This window comes from Zootoca vivipara, chromosome 7, assembly GCF_965207765.1.
Source record: "Zootoca vivipara chromosome 7, rZooViv2.hap1.1, whole genome shotgun sequence".
Classification (NCBI taxonomy): Eukaryota; Metazoa; Chordata; class Lepidosauria; order Squamata; family Lacertidae; genus Zootoca; species Zootoca vivipara.
Window position 1 is genome coordinate 49,720,824 of NC_142590.1, and position 18,370 is coordinate 49,739,193.

The 18,370-nt window shown below is 43.4% G+C and overlaps 1 protein-coding gene across 4 annotated transcripts in view; it reads right to left on the reverse strand.

Moving 5' to 3' along the window:
- The window catches only part of TBC1D22B (TBC1 domain family member 22B), a 40,624-nt gene that overhangs the window by 13,370 nt on the left and 8,884 nt on the right, over positions 1–18,370 (reverse strand). For all 4 annotated transcript variants that reach the window (XR_015951065.1, XR_004693021.3, XM_035122285.3 and 1 more), the window contains exons 5-8: positions 17,687–17,757; positions 16,895–17,023; positions 16,254–16,319; positions 11,829–11,943 (exon numbers count right to left, since the gene is read on the reverse strand). Coding sequence is in view for 2 of the 4 variants with exons in the window: in XM_035122285.3 (XP_034978176.1) it covers positions 11,829–11,943; positions 16,254–16,319; positions 16,895–17,023; positions 17,687–17,757 (381 nt within the window). In the remaining 2 variants the exon portion in view is untranslated. The remainder of the gene's footprint in view (positions 1–11,828; positions 11,944–16,253; positions 16,320–16,894; positions 17,024–17,686; positions 17,758–18,370) is intronic.

The window sequence follows — 18,370 nt, forward strand, 5'->3', positions numbered from 1 at the left end:
AAGCAATGACAAACCTAGACAGCATCTTAAAAAGCAGAGACATCACCTTGCCGACAAAGGTCCGTATAGTTAAAGCTATGGTTTTCCCAGTAGTGATGTATGGAAGTGAGAGCTGGACAATAAAGAAGGCTGATCGCCGAAGAATTGATGCTTTTGAATTATGGTGCTGGAGGAGACTCTTGAGAGTCCCATGGACTGCAAGAAGAACAAACCTATCCATTCTTAAGGAAATCAGCCCTGAGTGCTCCCTGGAAGGACAGATCGTGAAGCTGAGGCTCCAATACTTTGGCCACCTCATGAGAAGAGAAGAATCCTTGGAAAAGACCCTGATGTTGGGAAAGACTGAGGGCACTAGGAGAATGGGACGACAGAGGACAAGATGGTTGGACAGTGTTCTCGAAGCTACGAACATGAGTTTGACCAAACTGCGGGAGGCAGTGCAAGACAGGAGTGCCTGGCGTGCTATGGTCCATGGGGTCACGAAGAGTCGGACACGACTAAACGACTAAACAACAAGCAAATCACAAACTTCTTTGTTTCTCATTCTTGGTTTGCACACTATACTCTACTGTACTTAGCTCATACTGTTTCCTCTCCGTTTATTTGTGAGATAAAGAGAGCTGTCATGGTGATTGAAAGAGAGAAAATTGATGTGATGCCCTATTTCAGACTGAAATGTCTTATGGAAATCATACAAAAGCATTTAATTTACACAGATCTTGGTGTTTGCAATTTTCAAGTTTGCACACTTAATTATCAAGTAGAACTTCAGGCATTTTAAAATTTGGTTCAATTATTTCAATTGGCAGGACCCCACAGTGGTTTAAGGGCACCATGTTGAGTCTGGGACCAAAACCTTTGGCTGCTGGTGGTCAGATGTTCCTGCAGAATGAAGCCAGACTCAGGTTAGTAGTTAGTGTAGTGGCTAAGAAGCAAATGATCATTCTATGCCAGCAGCACACTGAAAGAACTCTAATACCACTTTAAGAGTCATGGCTTCCTCCCAAAGAATCCTGGGAAATGATGTTTGTTAAGGGTACTGAATACAATTCCTAGCACCCTTAATGAACTACATTTCCCAGGATTCTTTGAGGGGAAACCATGACCGTTAAAGTGATATAAGTGGCTTTCAATGTATGGTGCAGATGTGACTGCTGTTTCTAGCCCTTTAAGGTTGGAGTAGATTATCAGTTGCCTTGTGGCCTACTACTGGTAAGCCTCCCTGTAGAATGGATTAAAAATGACTGATCAGGTGGTATATTAGGGATGCATTTAATAAATTTTGTAATAAGTCTAGACAGTGCTTTTTTCTAAAAAAATGTTTAGGGGTACTCTCCTTTTGACTCAAGAAAATCACCATTTTACAGTTCAAATTGGGGAAAATAAATATAGTCAATGGAAAAAAGTACAAAGATTCACAAAATGTTTAGGGGTATGCGTCCCCCCAGAAAAAAAGCACTGAGCCCAGAGAGTAAATGATTTTATGTACTGTAAATCTAGATATGTAAGGGTTTCATTGCCTTCTCATTGCAATTACCATTTGTATACCTCTCTGAAAAGTGATGCTACTGTTTAAGCGTAAAAATCCTAATTGTTTGGGGAAATAAATAAAACAATTGATCACATTACAGTGATATTTTCTGACTTGGATATTTTAGACTTTAGCAGAACAGTTTGCAAAATTCCATAGGCTGAAAAAAAATGCAAAGGACTAAACGGATTATCTATGAAATGGGTGGGAATGGAGCTACCGTAGTTCCTTTCTGGAGGAGGGGAACTGGAATGGGAACTAATGCCTTTTTAGAGAAGGTGAAGTGGAACCAATTTATTTTTAAGATGAACTTTCCAAGCACTGCTCATCAGTTGTGGGACTAATATATAAGTAGGACTATGCTAAGGAGCCCCACCGCCTGACATAATACACACCAACACTGACATGGCATCCACACACCCCTGGCACCCACCTCTTTGCACAGGAGGCTACCTTCTTCAGACATTTGTGCTGTGTGCATGGATGCCAAGAGGTAGGAACTAGTTGGTGTGCAACATAGGAGCCGAGGCTATTCAGTGCAACCTCACTCTCATGCATTGCCCTTTTGCATTGAGTATAACTTCTAAATGGGGCTTCGGAGGAGGAAAAAGTTGTACTACCATCATTTAGGCATTCAGCATCATTTAAAAGGGCCAGGGCTGCAATACTTCAAGGACCACCTCTTCCCATATGAACCGACCCAGATCCGGCAATCATCTGATGACCACAAGAGGTCTGGGCCTTTTCTGCAGTGGCTGCCCGTTTGTGGCATGCTCTCCCTAGGAAGGCTCGCCTGGCACCTTCTTCACATATCTTTAGGAGCCAGGCAAAAACATTCCTCTTCTCTGAAACCTTTCTATGGCCTTTTAAACTGTGTGTGTTTGGGGTGCATTATTTATTGTTTTGTTTGTTATTATGTTATGCAATCCTTGGATGAAGGGCAGTGCATAAGTTTAATTAATAAATAATACACTCAATCACAACTGTTTACACCGACAAATCCAAGGTTAAAGTTACGTTGTGGGCTCTGGCAAACTGTAGGCAAAGAGGAAAACTATGTCTGGACAGTACGATTTCAGACTGCAGACAAGGAAATCAAATGATGGAATGTTCCCTCCATACAAAATAAAATGGTAAAACCTTACACAGAGAAAGCTAGCATGCCCAGGAATATTACCTCCAACATGCTATGTATGATTGACATGTATTAACTTTTTTAAAAAATGAAGGAGCAAGCATTTCATCATGTGAGCCCAACTGTAGCCTGAAGTAGTTCAGTCCACTGCAGGCTTTACTGCCACATCTATTGTCTGTAAGAACTGGGCCACAAAATAATCAAGGGCTGTTTTCTCACTGCAGCATCATTGGCCAAGGAATGACATTGGTCAACAGATGATGCACACTCATAGCTTATTCCATTAACGCATGAGACAGGGACCACGTGGCACTTTGTGCAATATGCACCCAGTGCTCTGGGTCCCATCTCTCATCAAGTCCTCTGCCGTGATGTGTGGAAGAATGTCCTGACAATCTATGGGGACAAAGACCCCCAGGAGTGCAAATAAATCACACGGTATGTCTCCAAGTCCCCTGTGGACCTACACTTTCTACATTATTCTGGGACCCCCAAAACTGGGGTGCAGCATATCAATAACCTGAGTGAATGTAACAATCCTGAATTAACAAGCCCCGAGGCAGTAGGACCGTAAAGCTTAGATAGGCGTCACACGCCCTATGTGGCTGCTGCAGTATAGCAGCATTTGTCATGGAAACAAGTAACACATAGGAGGTGGGAAGCGATGCTGCGCATCTCCAAACGCCCCATGAACACTTGACAGGGAGCCCTTGATGCTCCAGGTCCCCTAGTGCGTGTCTACTGCATCTCCAATTGTGCAGCGGATGTGTGCCACATTCCTTAACACTTTATACACACATTACATCCATAGAGATGCACATACAAGTGGAGCAGCCCTTAATCTCAAGAGTCCACCCCTATCCAGAATCTCTTCCCCCTAATTCAAAAAGTGGAGGCAGTGGTTAATTAACAGATTTCCTGGCTCTGCATTTAGTAAGGAAAAGGCATTCTGCGCACACACTTGTTTCTTCATGAGTTTTAGGGTCCAGCTCTGGTGGAAGCTTGGATGGCATGAAGCCACCTTTAAGTGAACAAAAGTTGCATGCCAGTGTAAAATAGTGGCAAAGCATGAACTAGGATGCCCTGGTTCAAATCATAGCCCAGCCACAAACTTTCCAGGTGATCTCAGGTAAACCAGTCTCTTTGGACCGGATTCAATTAAATCGTTGTGCTAGCAGGAGCCAGCACAACGAGTCCCACTAGCACAGCAGGGATTCCCCTGCCCACCAGATCAGCTCTGGAGTGTTTGCAGAACTGGTAGAACAGGTTGTGGAGGGAGGAGGTGGTGACAGTTCCATCAGACAAGCAGAAATGCTAGCATGGAGTGAGTGATCTCCTTAGTGCTACAGTACTTTGAATTCCATGATTAGTTTTAACCACTACCACCCCCAGTATGAAGATAATATTACTGAGCTGCTGTTGTAGGGAGCACTAAGAGCATTCTAAATCACTATTTTTAAAACCCAATAATGTTCAAGGTTTATAATATTGCGCACTATGGTTTACACTACAGTTTATTAATTCTAAATAGAGCAGTGCCTTATTTAAGAATTTGTAAACAAAGAATACAGCTACAGTGGTACCTCGGTTTATGAACACAATTGGTTCCGGAAGTCTGTTCATAAACTGAAGCGTTCATAAACTGAAGCGAACTTTCCCACTGAAAGTAATGGAAAGTGGATTAATCTGTTCCAGATGGTCCGTGGAGTACTTAAACTAAAGCGTTCATAAACTGAAGCGAACTTTCCCATTGAAAGTAATGGAAAGTGAATTAATCCGTTCCAGACGGGTCTGCGGAATACTCAACCTGAAGCATACTTAACCCGAAGCATGGGTGTAATTGGTTCCGGAAGTCTGTTCATAAACTGAAGCGTTCATAAACTGAAGCGAACTTTCCAATTGAAAGCAATGGAAATTGAATTAATCCGTTCCAGATGGGTCTGCGGCATTCATAAACCGAAAATTTGTAAACCGAGGTGTTCGTAAACTGAGGTTCCACTGTATAGAGGTGACTATAAATAAAAAATGTTCAGTATCTTAGAAACTTTGGTTTCAGAACTCAGAATAACATCTTAAACAGGAGCAGAAGAAGCATTTTTATTTATTTTCATTCCAGCTGCAAATGGTTAAGACATACTGATTTCTTTGCTACTACTTTGCATTTTATACTTTCCTGGAAACAAAAACTTGTACAGAGACACAAGCCAACAATATGGCGCATTGGCTCAAAAGGCCAACGCTATGATAGCCTGCATTAACAGGAACATGGTTTCCACAGCTCAAGAACTGAGCTTCATTCCATTTGTCACTGTTATGGCTTCATTTGGAGTGCTGTGTTCACCATAATGGATCACAGTTTAACAAAGGCATTGAGAACTTGAAAATGTTTCAGCTACGAGAAAGCGCTAGAAAGAACACTGAAAAGAAATGAAGCCATTTTCCTTTTACAGTCTTTTCAGACTACTTAAGCAGAAAGCCTGAGAACACAAAAGAAGGTTAAGTAAAGTGGCTTGGGGGTTCAGTATTTTAGAGTCTCAGAGAAAGAGGGGTAACAATTGTTCTCAAATGTTGCTCTAGTGAACAGGAGAAAATGAGTAAATTACAAAGCAGATTTACATAGAAGAGAAGAATCCTTGGAAAAGACCCTGATGTTGGGAAAGATTGAGGGCACTAGGAGAAGGGGACGACAGAGGACAAGATGGTTGGACAGTGTTCTCGAAGCTACGAACATGAGTTTGACCAAACTGCGGGAGGCAGTGCAAGACAGGAGTGCCTGGCGTGCTATGGTCCATGGGGTCACGAAGAGTCGGACACGACTAAACGACTAAACAACACCTCTTTTGTATGGTGTCTTTTAGATTGCAGGTCTGCAGGCAGGGACTGTCTTTATCTTCCAATTGCCACCCAGCACTTAGATGCCTTATTCATGATAAATAATACCTCCACGGTTTGGTGTGAAATCTGAAAGTAGCGACATGATGTTTATGGAAGACAGACAAATGCTGCAGTTCACTTCCATCTGAGCTCCCCACTCCCCAACAGAGACCATCAGTGCAAAGAGCACAATCAGCATTGAAAAACCTGAGCCAAGAGTCCTGGCAAATGAGGAGCTTTGAAAATTCTCTCAAGCATATTGCTCAACACGAACATCTGTTCTGTGAGAACCTTCGACAGGTCCCACATAAAGAACCTGGATATCCAACATATGGCTCCGACAGGAACTGAAAGGCAGCCAACAGCTTTGCAGCAGTCACTCGAGGCTGGCATGAAGAAGTGTCTAATGGGGCTATGATTGACACCACATCACAGGGCACACTGCAGCCAGGTTAGGAGGAAATTAGTATCCGCATCTCTGGCTCACAATGTATGTGGCTGCCGGGGAGAGGAAAGCTTTTTGGACTAAGATTCAACCAACAAGCCCAAAGACAATACTGGGAACTAGCAAGTGGAGTTAACTGACACCAGAACCAGGGCCCAGATCATGGTTCTGCCTGCCGGTGCTTTCACACAGGGCATTGCCAAAGAAAGGTTGGACTGTACTTCTTCCTGCCTTGCTGGGAACGCATCCACTGCTCATTTAGACTATGACATCGCCACAGATACGTATGTTGTTTTTAAAAAGATCTTTGCATTTTGAAGGCATCGGCTCAGCTAGCTTTGTTTACTTTCAGTTCAGCACAAAAGTGCTGAACAAAAGTGATGGCTCAGGATACTGCCAGATGGGCAGGAACCGAGATAGCTATACAGGCAGGCAAGCTGTCATTCTAGTATTAATACCTGTCCTGTTCACCAGCAGCAGATTGTTAGGCCAACCAAGGCACCAGAAAGAGGGAAAGGACAGTAGAATTTGACTTTTCAAATGTAATTTAAGAGTGCTCAGTTTCTAATTATAGACACAATTAGGTGTTAGAGCAAACTGGAATTAACAATGAGGGCAGAAATGCATAATAGGAAGTAATTTCCATACACTACAGTGTCCCTCAGCTTCCCCACCCCACCCCAACCAAAAACAAAAGATTGAATCAATGCAACATTCTCTTCTTTATAGTACTTGGACTAGGGAATTTTTAAATTATTATTTCTTCTTCTCTTTTACATTCTCACATCTTGCACGGTCACAAATGTTCCTTTTTTTATAGAGACATTGGAGAATTTATGGGATCTGGAGTCAGGGGAACATGGACCACACACAAAAAGCCGTTAATTCTCAACTGCACTGGCATTTAATTATTGTAATTTAAAAGGGCATTAAGAGAGTCCTGATTCTTTGAATTGTTGCTTTGGGGGAAGGAAACCTGGACAGTTTGTACTTCCCCCCCAAGGATCAGACAGCTGAATTAAGTGAGTGTTACATTTAGGCACATTTTAAGACATACAAAGAGCCCTGCTGGATCAGGCCCAAGAGTCATTTATAGTTCAGCATCCTGTTCTCACAATGGTCAACAAGATGCCTATGTGAATCCCACAAGCAGGAGCCGAGTGCAATAGCAGTCTCCACACTTGTTATTCAGATGCATTCTGCCTGCAACAATAGAGGCAAAACAGTTATGGCTGGTATCCAGTGATGGCCTTATGCTCCACAATTCTGTCTGATCATCTTTCAAAGCCATAAAAGTTGGCGGCCGTCACTGCATCTTGTGGGAACGAATGTCATAGTTTAACTATGCACTTCCTATATTTTGGTCCTGAATCCTCCAAGATTTGGCTTTACTGAATGACCCTGGCATCCAGTATTAAGAGAGAGGGGGGAAAACATCTCCCTATCCATTTTCTCCACACTATGCCTAATCTTATGCACCTCTATCATGTTGACTCTTAAGTCACCTTTTCTCTAAATTAAGAAGCCCCAAAGGCTGCAACCTTTCGTCAAAAGGGAATTGCTCCAACCCCTTGCTCATTCTGGTTGTCCTTCTGTGCCCCCTTTCCTACGCTACATGATCCTTTTTTAGGTGAGGAAATCAGAACTGCACACAGCATTTGAAGTGTGGCCTCAACATAGGTTTGCATAGTGACATTGCCGCTTTTGTTGTAAATCCCCTTTTAAACAATCCCTAATATGGAATTTGCCCTTTTCACAATGGGTTTCACAATGGGTTGACATCTTAACTGAGCTATCTACTGCGAACCCAAGGTCTTGTTCTTGGTTAGTCACTGCCACTTCAGACTCCATTAGCATATATGTAAAATAAGGGTGGGGTGTTTTTGGGTTTTTTTGCCCCAATGTGCATTACTTTACACTTGCTTATAGTGAATTACCTTTTGCCATTTTAATGCCCATTAACCCAAGTCCTTGCTTCCCACCAACAAACACATATCCTAGCAGGCCTACCTTGCTTTTGCTGGGCAAGATGTTGTCTGTGCTGGAGATCACTTGTATATGCCTCTTTAAGGCAACCCTAAAATCTCTTCCAAATGACCACTATCCTGCTGGTTTAGGACCTTTGGCAGCCTGCACTAGCTCAACCTGTAGGATGCTAAATATCCTCTGCAGCTGCAGCCCTGACAACTCCCATAAGCCATCCTGTCAGACAGCACTAGCTAAAACAAGCAGTGCTCAGCAATCTTCGGCTAAAACCATTGATCTAATGGGAGCATCAGACACTCCATATATAGATCTGTCCCTGGCAGAGGCCCAGAAGTGCTCTGCCATCTCACAAAGGCAGCTGGGCTCGTGCAGCAAGCAAATGGTGCTCACCTTTAGAAGAGGCAACATACAAGAGAAAGAGGAAATGAGCAGGGGACAGAGTTTGCTGCAGGTCAGTGGCCAGGCGACTCACTAGGAATCGTGGAAAGGCAATTTCAGAAAGGTGAAAGCAGCCATGACCACTTGTCTATATTGTAGGACAGAACTTCCTAGAATCCTTTCTGTGTGTCGTGTCTAAGGGCAACGGGTCAATTGCCTTGTTCTGGATCTTCTCCGGTCCTTTTTGGAAGAGGGCATCCAGATGTGCCCAGTTCTCAATGCAGAATATCTCACTGATCAAAGCTCCACAAGAACCAATATCTTTGGGTTGGCTTTCCAAAATGCCATCTTGTCAACTGAACTGTGTTGTCCAGCTATGTGTGCTCCAAACTCCTTGTATGGCTCTTGAATGACTGTTCCCCCCAAAAAGCAACAGTTGGTCATACACATGTATTGAGAAGCAGACCTTTCCGTGAGACACTTCTCAATCAATCACAAAAATTGGCTGAGGACATCAGCTGGGAACACAACACTTACCCCCAGCAGTGGGGGGGTTAATGAGTGGCAGTGACCTGGCAGACCAAGGTTAATGCATTGCTGAGGACAGCTGCTACGAGAGACCAGTAAATCCAATATTAAGAGGCACAGGTGTCAGCACAAATGCATAAGCAAGAGTTTATTTGGAGATAAGGGCTTAAGAACTCCTGCCTCCAAACAAAGCAGTCATTTCCCACACAAAATGCTTCCCCGGGGAGATCCCGCTGGCTTGCTGACTCAGCCATCTATGCTACAGGCTGTGCCATTAGGGGATGGATGTGTACAGAAACAGCTCAAACCACAGATAAGAAGCAGCTATTTAAGGAAGCCTGTTACAGGCAAGAGTAGCCAAAAAGAAATGAAAAAGTTGCTACTGTGAGCTCCAGGGAAGCAGCTGGTACAGTATTTAGAACTTAGGAGCACCAGTTTTGAATTCTGATCTACGCATGCAACTCTAGATGAGAATAAAATGGATCAACAGAATCAATCTGGTTTCAGGCCCGGATCAGGCACAGAAAGGCTTGGGTTGCTTGAGGATGACCAAATTGGGAGAGAGGCAAGGAGAATGTGACTGCTAATTCTTCTAGGCCTCTTGGCAGCTGGATATCCTTCTAGACAGGCTCTCCAGGTTGGGTCCTGGCAGCATAGTGTTCCACTGGTTCCATTTATATATGGAATGCTGATTCCAGAAGGTGGTGCTGAGGGGATACTGCTTGGACCTGTAGCATTCATGCTATGGGGTTCCATACTGCTCTATCTTGTCTCCCATGCTTCTCAACATCTATATCAGGGATAAGGAACCTTTGGCTATCCAGATGTTGCTGGAGTACAATTCCCATCAATCCTCACAATTGGTCATGTTTGCTGGAGCTGATGGGAGTCCAACAATATCTGGATAGTTATGAGTTCCTCAGCCCTGAATTCGGAATGAGTGAAGTCAGCATGACAATATAAAAAACAGGGAGGAAAGAACATAATGAAAACCTGAAGATGTTTTTAGTATCCACATTTATAGCACTAGCAATCAACAAGGATGCCTATTTGTGCTCAGATGTTTGCACAATATTTGCAAAATACATAATTTATTGCTCTCACTGTGAAGGTACAGAAATTGGGTTTCCAGGTTATAAAAGGCTATTCTTTTCATGTGCAGCAGAAGGTGGTTCATGACACCTATCAAGACTAGCAGCTCAAGGAGGAGCCCCACAAGCAAAAGTACAGGGAATGGCTTGCATGGTGGAGCCCAAAAAGGGCAAGAGTACCGGTCTAGCATGGCTTTGTTGTCCCAATATTTCTTAGCCAGCTCCTTGCTATAGGTGCGAAACCCAATCTAGAGTTCCTACTCTCAAGTCTTTAAAGCAGAAATTCTCAAACTGAGGAGCCCAAGCCACAGGTAGGTAGGTTTCAATGTGCTGTAGGTGAGTCACACAACATGAAGGTCCTCTTTCATTTTCAGAGGCTTTCCCCCTCCCAAAAATAATTACTGCTATGCAACCTCTTTCTTATTTCTAAATTGTATTTAGAAAGCTTCATGCACCACATAATCAAAGAGTTCTTTAAATGGTGTACATAATAAATTTTTAGATAAAACCCAGCTAAAACTCACAAAACTTAAAAAGCAAATAGATATAAACTAATTATCACTGATACAGAGAGGTAAAACCAGTAAATCTTTCAAAATAAATATAGGTAATTAAATTATATGTTTGGGTAGGCTTCCTGAAATAAGACATTTTCAGTAGGCATCAAAGAGAATATAGCAAGGATGCCTGCCTAATGTCAATAGGCAGTGAGTCCCAAAGCACAGCTGCTGCCATGCTAAAAATTAAGAGTCCTCATAACTGCAGAACGAACATTCTGTGGCGCTTGTAAAAGTCCATGTTTCACAGATCAAAGCAGTCGAATGGGCATGTATGGGGCAAGTCATGTTACGAGACAGGCTCATTCACTCCTTTCCTTCATGTCATGCTTAAATTTTAGGATACAATTCTTAACACTATAAGGGTCCCCACAAAATAATTCCATCACCAACAAAATCCAAATATATATTAATGCACACACTTTTATGTATTAGGATCCTGTTGGTGGTTGAAATTCTATTCAAATACCTACATCTCTAGATTTAACATTAAAAATGATTTTAGCATTGAAGATGGATGATAACTACGAACATTATGATGTTCTTTTGTTGCTTTTGCAGCAGAATGTGAAGGCAAGGTTCAAAGGTGGCGTTAGTAGTACACAAGTGGGTCCCGAAGGTTATGTGTATAGGAAGGGCCCCCCCTTCAAAACATTGGAAAAACATTGCTTTAATTGGGGGTTTTTTTGGGGGGGGTGAGGCAGACAACACATTCTGCTCCTAAGCTAGATCATAGTAACTGGCTTACCATACGAGGTAGTTGTACAAGACAAAATGAGTTAACATCTACAGGTGTCACAATATAAAAATGCCTGGGATGAAAGTATGAGAGGTGTATAAGTATGAAAAATAATCTTGGCCATTATGTCATTTTGTCAGCTTTCTAAAAATTGCAGGAGAATGAGAACGACTTGCCTCGGACCACAGAAATGCAGGCGTTTCGATGCATAATGCATCCTGATTGAAAGATGCTGGCATCCTTGGCAAAGTTATTTAAATATTTTTGACACAGCTTAGCTATTACTCTTAGTGGCGTTTTGGACACTAATGGCTTGTTTTGCCCTTCTAGAAATCCCAGTTAGAGATGCATTCAAAACCATACCTGTTTTTACTGCTAAGCACAGTATGCAACTGATGAAAGCCAATCCAGGGCAGAAGTGAGAACAGATTAATATGCACTACTAGCTTCTACAGCAGCCAACAGCAAAGCAGTTCTGGCATGACAGAGCTTACCCAATGATGACAATTTGAGTATTCATCAGAAAGCACTAAGGGCACATTGCAGCCATCCAGCATCGCTTACCAACATATTCAGAGAGGAACACGACAAAAAATGGAGTGACCAGGTCATTAATCCCCTGCACGTAGCCGCTGGCTGGGTGTCGGATCGCCCAGATAAACAGGATTCGTTCAAAGATCTAGAGAGGGAGAAGGAAAGCCAGGTGCTCGAGTTAGCCATGCCCAGGGGAAAGACAGAAGTGGAAAGGCTGACAAGCACAAGGGGGGGAAGAGTGTGCGATAAAGAGTTAGAAATGCACACAGCCTAAGGTGCAGAGAGACCCAGCATGAAGTATAGACTACAACCAGAGTGGCTACACTTTTGGGGGCCCAAGAACCACATGAACTCTTGGGTGAACTCTCAAAAAACCACATACCAGTGTTGGGTATGACCATCTTAAACTCCCACATGCGTGCACACACAGAGGACACACACAGATATATATACAGGACACCCCCCAGGGTTCTTGCTTCTTTTTTGCCACTGCCACTCAAACTGTTGGGATCTTTGGAGGGGGGCAGAAAGATTGCTTGGGTAGCCATGTAACACCTTCATGTCGGGGGTTTGCCACCCAGGATATACATGAACCAGCGTAAGATGCTGCATGTAGTCAGTGGGAAGTCAGAATTACCATCCATTACATGAGAGCTCTCTGCCCTGAAAACAGCTGCAGAAAGATGTTTCCGTTTCTTGCTCTGCCATCAAAACAGGGGGGAACGAGATGCAGTCTGAGGATTATCTCACTGTGCTTTCACCATGTTCACATAGTGGCAGATGGTAGGCCAGAAGTTGTTTTACTTCCCTTTCTCCCCAAAATAACTGTAGCCACAGGGAGGAAAGGGAAGCCCTGTGCCCCTCCCAAAGATTTAAACTTTCAGTTCTGTATAAAGAAAGCACTGTAAATTCCTATCTCTTAAACAAAAAAGAAAGAGAAACATACAGGCAGCAGTTCATCCAAGCACAGAGTAAAAAGGGAGCTAGGCTCTTCTATTTATTTATATTCATAATTTATCCCATAGGATCCCAGGGTGACAAGCATATGTAGAATAAATATTGCTCCAGTGTTGCCCTGACACAATGCCACACGGTTGTTGTTGTTGTTTTTGCCAGTTTTCATTTATTTGATTCTCTTCAAGATCTCCTTCATATCTGTGGTCTTGCTTGGAGGGAAAAAGTGAGATGTTACCCTAATTACGGGCTATTTGAGACCTCATGCTCCAGTTGGAAGCGCTTGCAACAGGTTCATCCCTGTTTGCATAAGGAAAAATGCCATGGATAAACAGGATTTCAAAGTGCAGTTTTATTCGTAGCCCAGCAACTGGAGCAGCTTTTAGCTGCCAGACCTTACAGCTTTTGGATGGATTAGCTTGCTAAATATGCTTTGCCAAAACTAGTTACAGGGTGCTTCTAGTAGGTGGAACTGGGAGGAATTCAACATAGCACCACGGCAAGTGCTCCATCAGTGCAACAGCTTGCCAGATGGAATGGTCCCCTCCTCTTTCCCCCTGCATGTTGCTCTGGGGTTCTCCTGACACCCACAGAGCCAATCTCAGGGGCTGCTGGGGACACAGGAGGAGGGGGGGAGCCCTGTTGCGCTAGTGGGAGCCCTCATTCTGGTTTCAAGAGCTGAATCCACCCACTATCTAGGCTTCCTCCCTCTGATTTTGCTAAACATAACATGCCCCATTTTTCTATAATTCAAACCACGCTGTTGCAGAAAATATCTTGAGAGATGGTTAAACTAGAGAAATGACTGCATGCCACTGTGATCTGCCACTGAGTCAGTCACAGGTACCTCCAGTTTAAAAAAAGGATCAGGTAGGCAGGTAGTGGGAAATACCTCTGCCTGAAACCCTGGAGAGCTGCTGTCAGAGAAATAATACCCAGTGAATAAAAAGTCTGCCCTGGTAATAGCCCAATGTTCCCAGTTCCAACACACTACACCCTCCTCTAGCGTGCAAGTCAGCCTTACCAAATCACTGCCAAAATATTTAGGGCCGTACTGTATTCATCTAACTCGCTGTGTTAGCAGAGGCCACCACAATGGGACTTCAGGAGAACCCCCAAGACAGTGCAGAGGGACAGGAGAGGGGAGATTGTTTCATTGGGTAAGCAGTAATTTGTTGTACTGGTGGAGTTATCTCATTGGCACTATGATGAATATAACCCTTAGTCTTCTGCTACCACACGTGTCAAGAAACACAAGTCCAAGTTCTTCAAAGAAAACAGATCATGTGAGTGAGAACAAATCACAGCAAAGTTACAAAAAGCTTGCAAAGGTATTACACCTACACCTGAAGAGCTTTATTCTGAGCTGGCTACCTGAATGCAAAGGGCTGTAACAGCAGGAATCAGGCATGGCTAAGGAGCAGAGTTATGGATAATGGAACATAAGAACGTACAATGGGGAACTAGCAGTCATGCAAGGTGCGCATTCTGAACACTGGAATGGGGTGGGGATTTTCTTTTCTTCTTGTTTTTAGTTGCCTTGGCTTGCATGTTTTTGAAACGTTATGTCCACAACCATGGGCAAAGAACATGCCTGTTCTTCACTTAAGAAAGCTGAAATCCACAAGAACCTAAGCAATGGTTGAAGTTTCATACAATCCCTACATGTGCACTTCCAAAAGATGAGGAGCCCTGCCTTCAGAACACTGGTGGGCTGCTGGCTGGAGCACCTCATTACATTTGCATCCAAATTTTCAGGCAAGCAAAATGTCAGATTTGAAGACTTGTCCACTAACAAAACACAAGAGAACAGATCCGGAGGGAATTTGCCGCTAGTTGCAAAAAAAACTTGCAAAACTGTTATAAGGACGGGTGCCATCCTCATTACCTTAAGCACACATATCTGGGGGGGGGGTGTCCTTTAAGGAGCCTGCGTATATTCATTTTAAAGTTTAGCAGATTGGTCTGCAATGGTGTTCAGCACAATTACAATAGACAGCTCTCGTTAATCACACTCTGAGCATGACAGTTTGCTTTACAGCACCACCACCTACGTTAACAATGAAGTATTCAAGGTTTCAGGCTGAACAATGCTTTAACCCACAATCTATGAGACGTTGTCCGCTAGAAGGAGAAAGGAGGCATACACCAGCCAACAAGCCATATTACAGTAGCAGTGACAATGTAGCTCAGAACAGTCATGAACCTATTAATTGCAAGGCAACAGCACAGGACTTTGTTGAGTCCCCCCCCCATGGGACACACTGTGAGCTTCTGTGCTCCAAAAACCAGAAAATGTGACTCAAGCTTGCATGATAGCAGGGCCTGTGGCTTTAGACATCAATTTTCATAAACTCCAACATCAGTCAATTACTGGTTCTTTGCAAACCCTGCCTTTCCACTATGCAGAAGGGACTTGGATTAAGTCCACTCAGACTTGACTGAACTGGCATGCTCTGCAAGCATCAGTAAATATTCAACAGGATTAGGTCGGTCAAAGGATTTTGAGCTATACTGCAAAAGTCAGTTTTCATTATTAATTCCTGCAATTCTGTCTGGTTCAGACAGAAGCTGTAGCTCATTCCTGGCTCTGCCACTAACAAACTGTTTAGCCTCTGGCAAGTCACATTGTTGCTGCGAAACTTCATGCACAACTCTGCAACACACACACCAATAGTGTGCCTTTGGGACTGAGATGATCTTTTGCCATAAGCGCACTTGGCCCAACAGGCTGGCAGTCTCTGTTCCTGGGAGACATCAACTCAAATTGTGGAGTCTTATGAAATTGAGCCCAGAATTACACATTATGGGTACTGCATGCCTGCAGATGGAAACAGCAGTCCCACATGTTTCCTGCCTCTGTTCCCTGCATCATCTAGCAACAGAAGATATATGACATGCTGTCACCATGTTATGAGTTTCTACATCCTTGCAACCAGCATCCAATGACGTGTAGGGGAATAAGGAAAAATAACGGGGTGAAGTCTTGTCACATATTTTTTATTACCAGATATTACCAAAGAGAGGAAAAATGAGATTCAGGGCTGAATCTCAGGGACAGCCACGCATCACTTCTAACGTCTAGTTCTGTCATTTCCAGATAGTGTGGATTTCGCAGGAAAGGGCAGTTCCTGCCACCCCTAGGGAACTGTGAGTAAAGCATGCAAACTGAGCTTGCTCCTGCAAAATAAACTTGCATTTGATCTGGGAGTTCAGCTTGAGCGCAGAATTTGCACAAGATGCCAAATTAAGAAATGGGTGGCAACTTTACTTTTGGAATGCAATGTACAAAATTTCACTGCTGAGGTTGAAATCAGCTATGACTTTCTAGTTTGGAAAGGCCCATGCATACAGCAGAAAGCAGCTGACTCTGGGAGAAAATGCTAGATGTTTTTTTTGGGGGGGGGGCAGGAGAAACTTCCTCAGGAAACCACTCTTAACCATCAACACAGGCTGGCAACTCACACTGCAGGAAAGCTAAAAAGAAAAGGCCCCCTTTACCTCCTGTACTAGTGGCTGCTGGAACAGAGGGATGAGGGGGTTCGTCCGTGGAATGTCTATATGGATCTGAAAGACAATTGTAAAATATAGATGTATCAGAGAACATTAATGGTTGCCAAGCTGATCAGCACAACTGCAACACTAGAGGCAATATTTCTCTGGCTCAAGCCAAAGCAGGACTATGACTTAAGATGAAAGAGGCGATATTGACTCATTCAGAAATCTCAAAGAACTGTTTTGCTCTTCCTTCTTTAATAAAAAAAAAGAACATGCTAGCCTAACACCCACAATCCTTTCAACAGAGATTGCATTTAGAACACAAAGCAGAGTGTATGGAATGCTTGAGAGCAGAAGACCTTTTAAAGGCAACTTCAAATACCTGGGTATATTTTAAAATTATTTTTTCTCTAGGATCTCTTGGCAGGTCAAGCGTTAACATCTGCTCACTTCTGACCACTAACACCCACAAACACCTGTTTTGTGTAGGATGGGTCTGCCACAGTAAGAGACGGGGTTACAGGTAAAAAGCACACTGTTGCCACTGTTAGTGGAATGACTAAGCCCTGTACCATGGAATCCTAATGTACCCCAGATGCTACGCGAGAGAAAGGGCAGGCAGCAGGAAGTAGGGGGCTGGGTACCTGCCGGTATGTATCTTGATGGTGCTCCTCATTTCTGGAGTCGTAATACTGCTCAATGAAACCAAAATACTCTTCTCGTTTGCGCTGCAAAGTCAGCTTCCTCCGCTCCATGCTGGCAGGGAGGTAACCCTGTAGGAGAAAGAAAAGCCTGTCAAGGCAAGTCTCCTTTTCCTCTGCTGTGCTCAAAGTCCTCAACTGCCCTACACACATGCATGCTTGAAAGTAGTTTGCAGGAGAAGTGTTCTAACCAGGATTCAGTAAAAGTAAAGTTGGAGCCCTGTAAGAATCTCATAGAAGGTTAAGCAAAGACAAGTCCTTCCATCCAAGTGTGGTGGAAGAAGTGGCACCTGCCAGAATCCCCCCATCACTCTTAGGGCATTCAAGACTACCTTGCATGGAATCCAACAACCTTCGTTTTAACACTTGCTGCTACAAAAAAAATGTTTCTGAAGCCAATGATCATATCTCACTTTTTGCAGAAGCGGCTTTCTAGAATCCAGCAGCATTTTTGTTTGTTTCCCCCCAGGTATAACCAGCACAACGAACAGGCAAGTCTTATTTCTAAGTCTCCATTGCTTTTATGCCTAGTTTTTTAAAAGTACTATTCTCTCACGTTTATGGGAGGGAGACGTTCCTCTCCAGTTAAAGGATCCCAGGCGTCTAGGCTGAAAAAGACCTGAAGAACTCAACCGGGGCCTAGTATAACTGACATGTTTCCAGCTCTGTCGTTTGTATGTGTTCTATAGATTGCAAATGTACACAAGTTCCCCAGCTTAGGGAAGCAGCACTCACTGATAGAAGTCGCCACGTCACAGGCCGGACCTCTCTGGGGACCCCAGGCCAGCTGCATTTCCTCAATTCATCTGCAAATGGAGAGCAGGTAAATTTATTCACACACAGTATCTTGGCTGGCATTTCTACACTAGGGAGGAAAAGCAACTCCTGTCAGCGTGGCAGGTTCCAGACCCACGAGAAAGACTTTTTTGCTAGATATGTAGGTTTCTATGGTGATGGTGTCTATGATTCCTTTTTTCTTTTTTGTAGTTATAGGTTTTTAATTGTCTTTTTATCAAACATTTATGTAACTTGCACTGCAGTTCCATATGTGAAGTAAGTCTCATTGATTACAATACAGCTTTCTCCCAGATAAAGGAGTGTAGAATTGTGGCCTAAATACATGGCATAAGCAGCCTAGAGCACTGGAAAAGGTTTTTTTTAAAAATACAGTAAATATATTCCATTGATCCAGAGTCACACTCCACTCTTTAAACCAGAGACAGCCAATATGGTGCCCTGCAGATGCCATGATACCTAACTCCCATAATCCTTGACAACTAGCCATATTGACTAAAGATTATGGGTGTTGTATTTTGCAATGCCTGGAATGACTTCCCAATTTAGGCAGTGCTTATTAGCCGCTCAACAAAACAAGACATGAGTGTCACACTTATCCTAGTTACTGAGTACAGTTTCAAC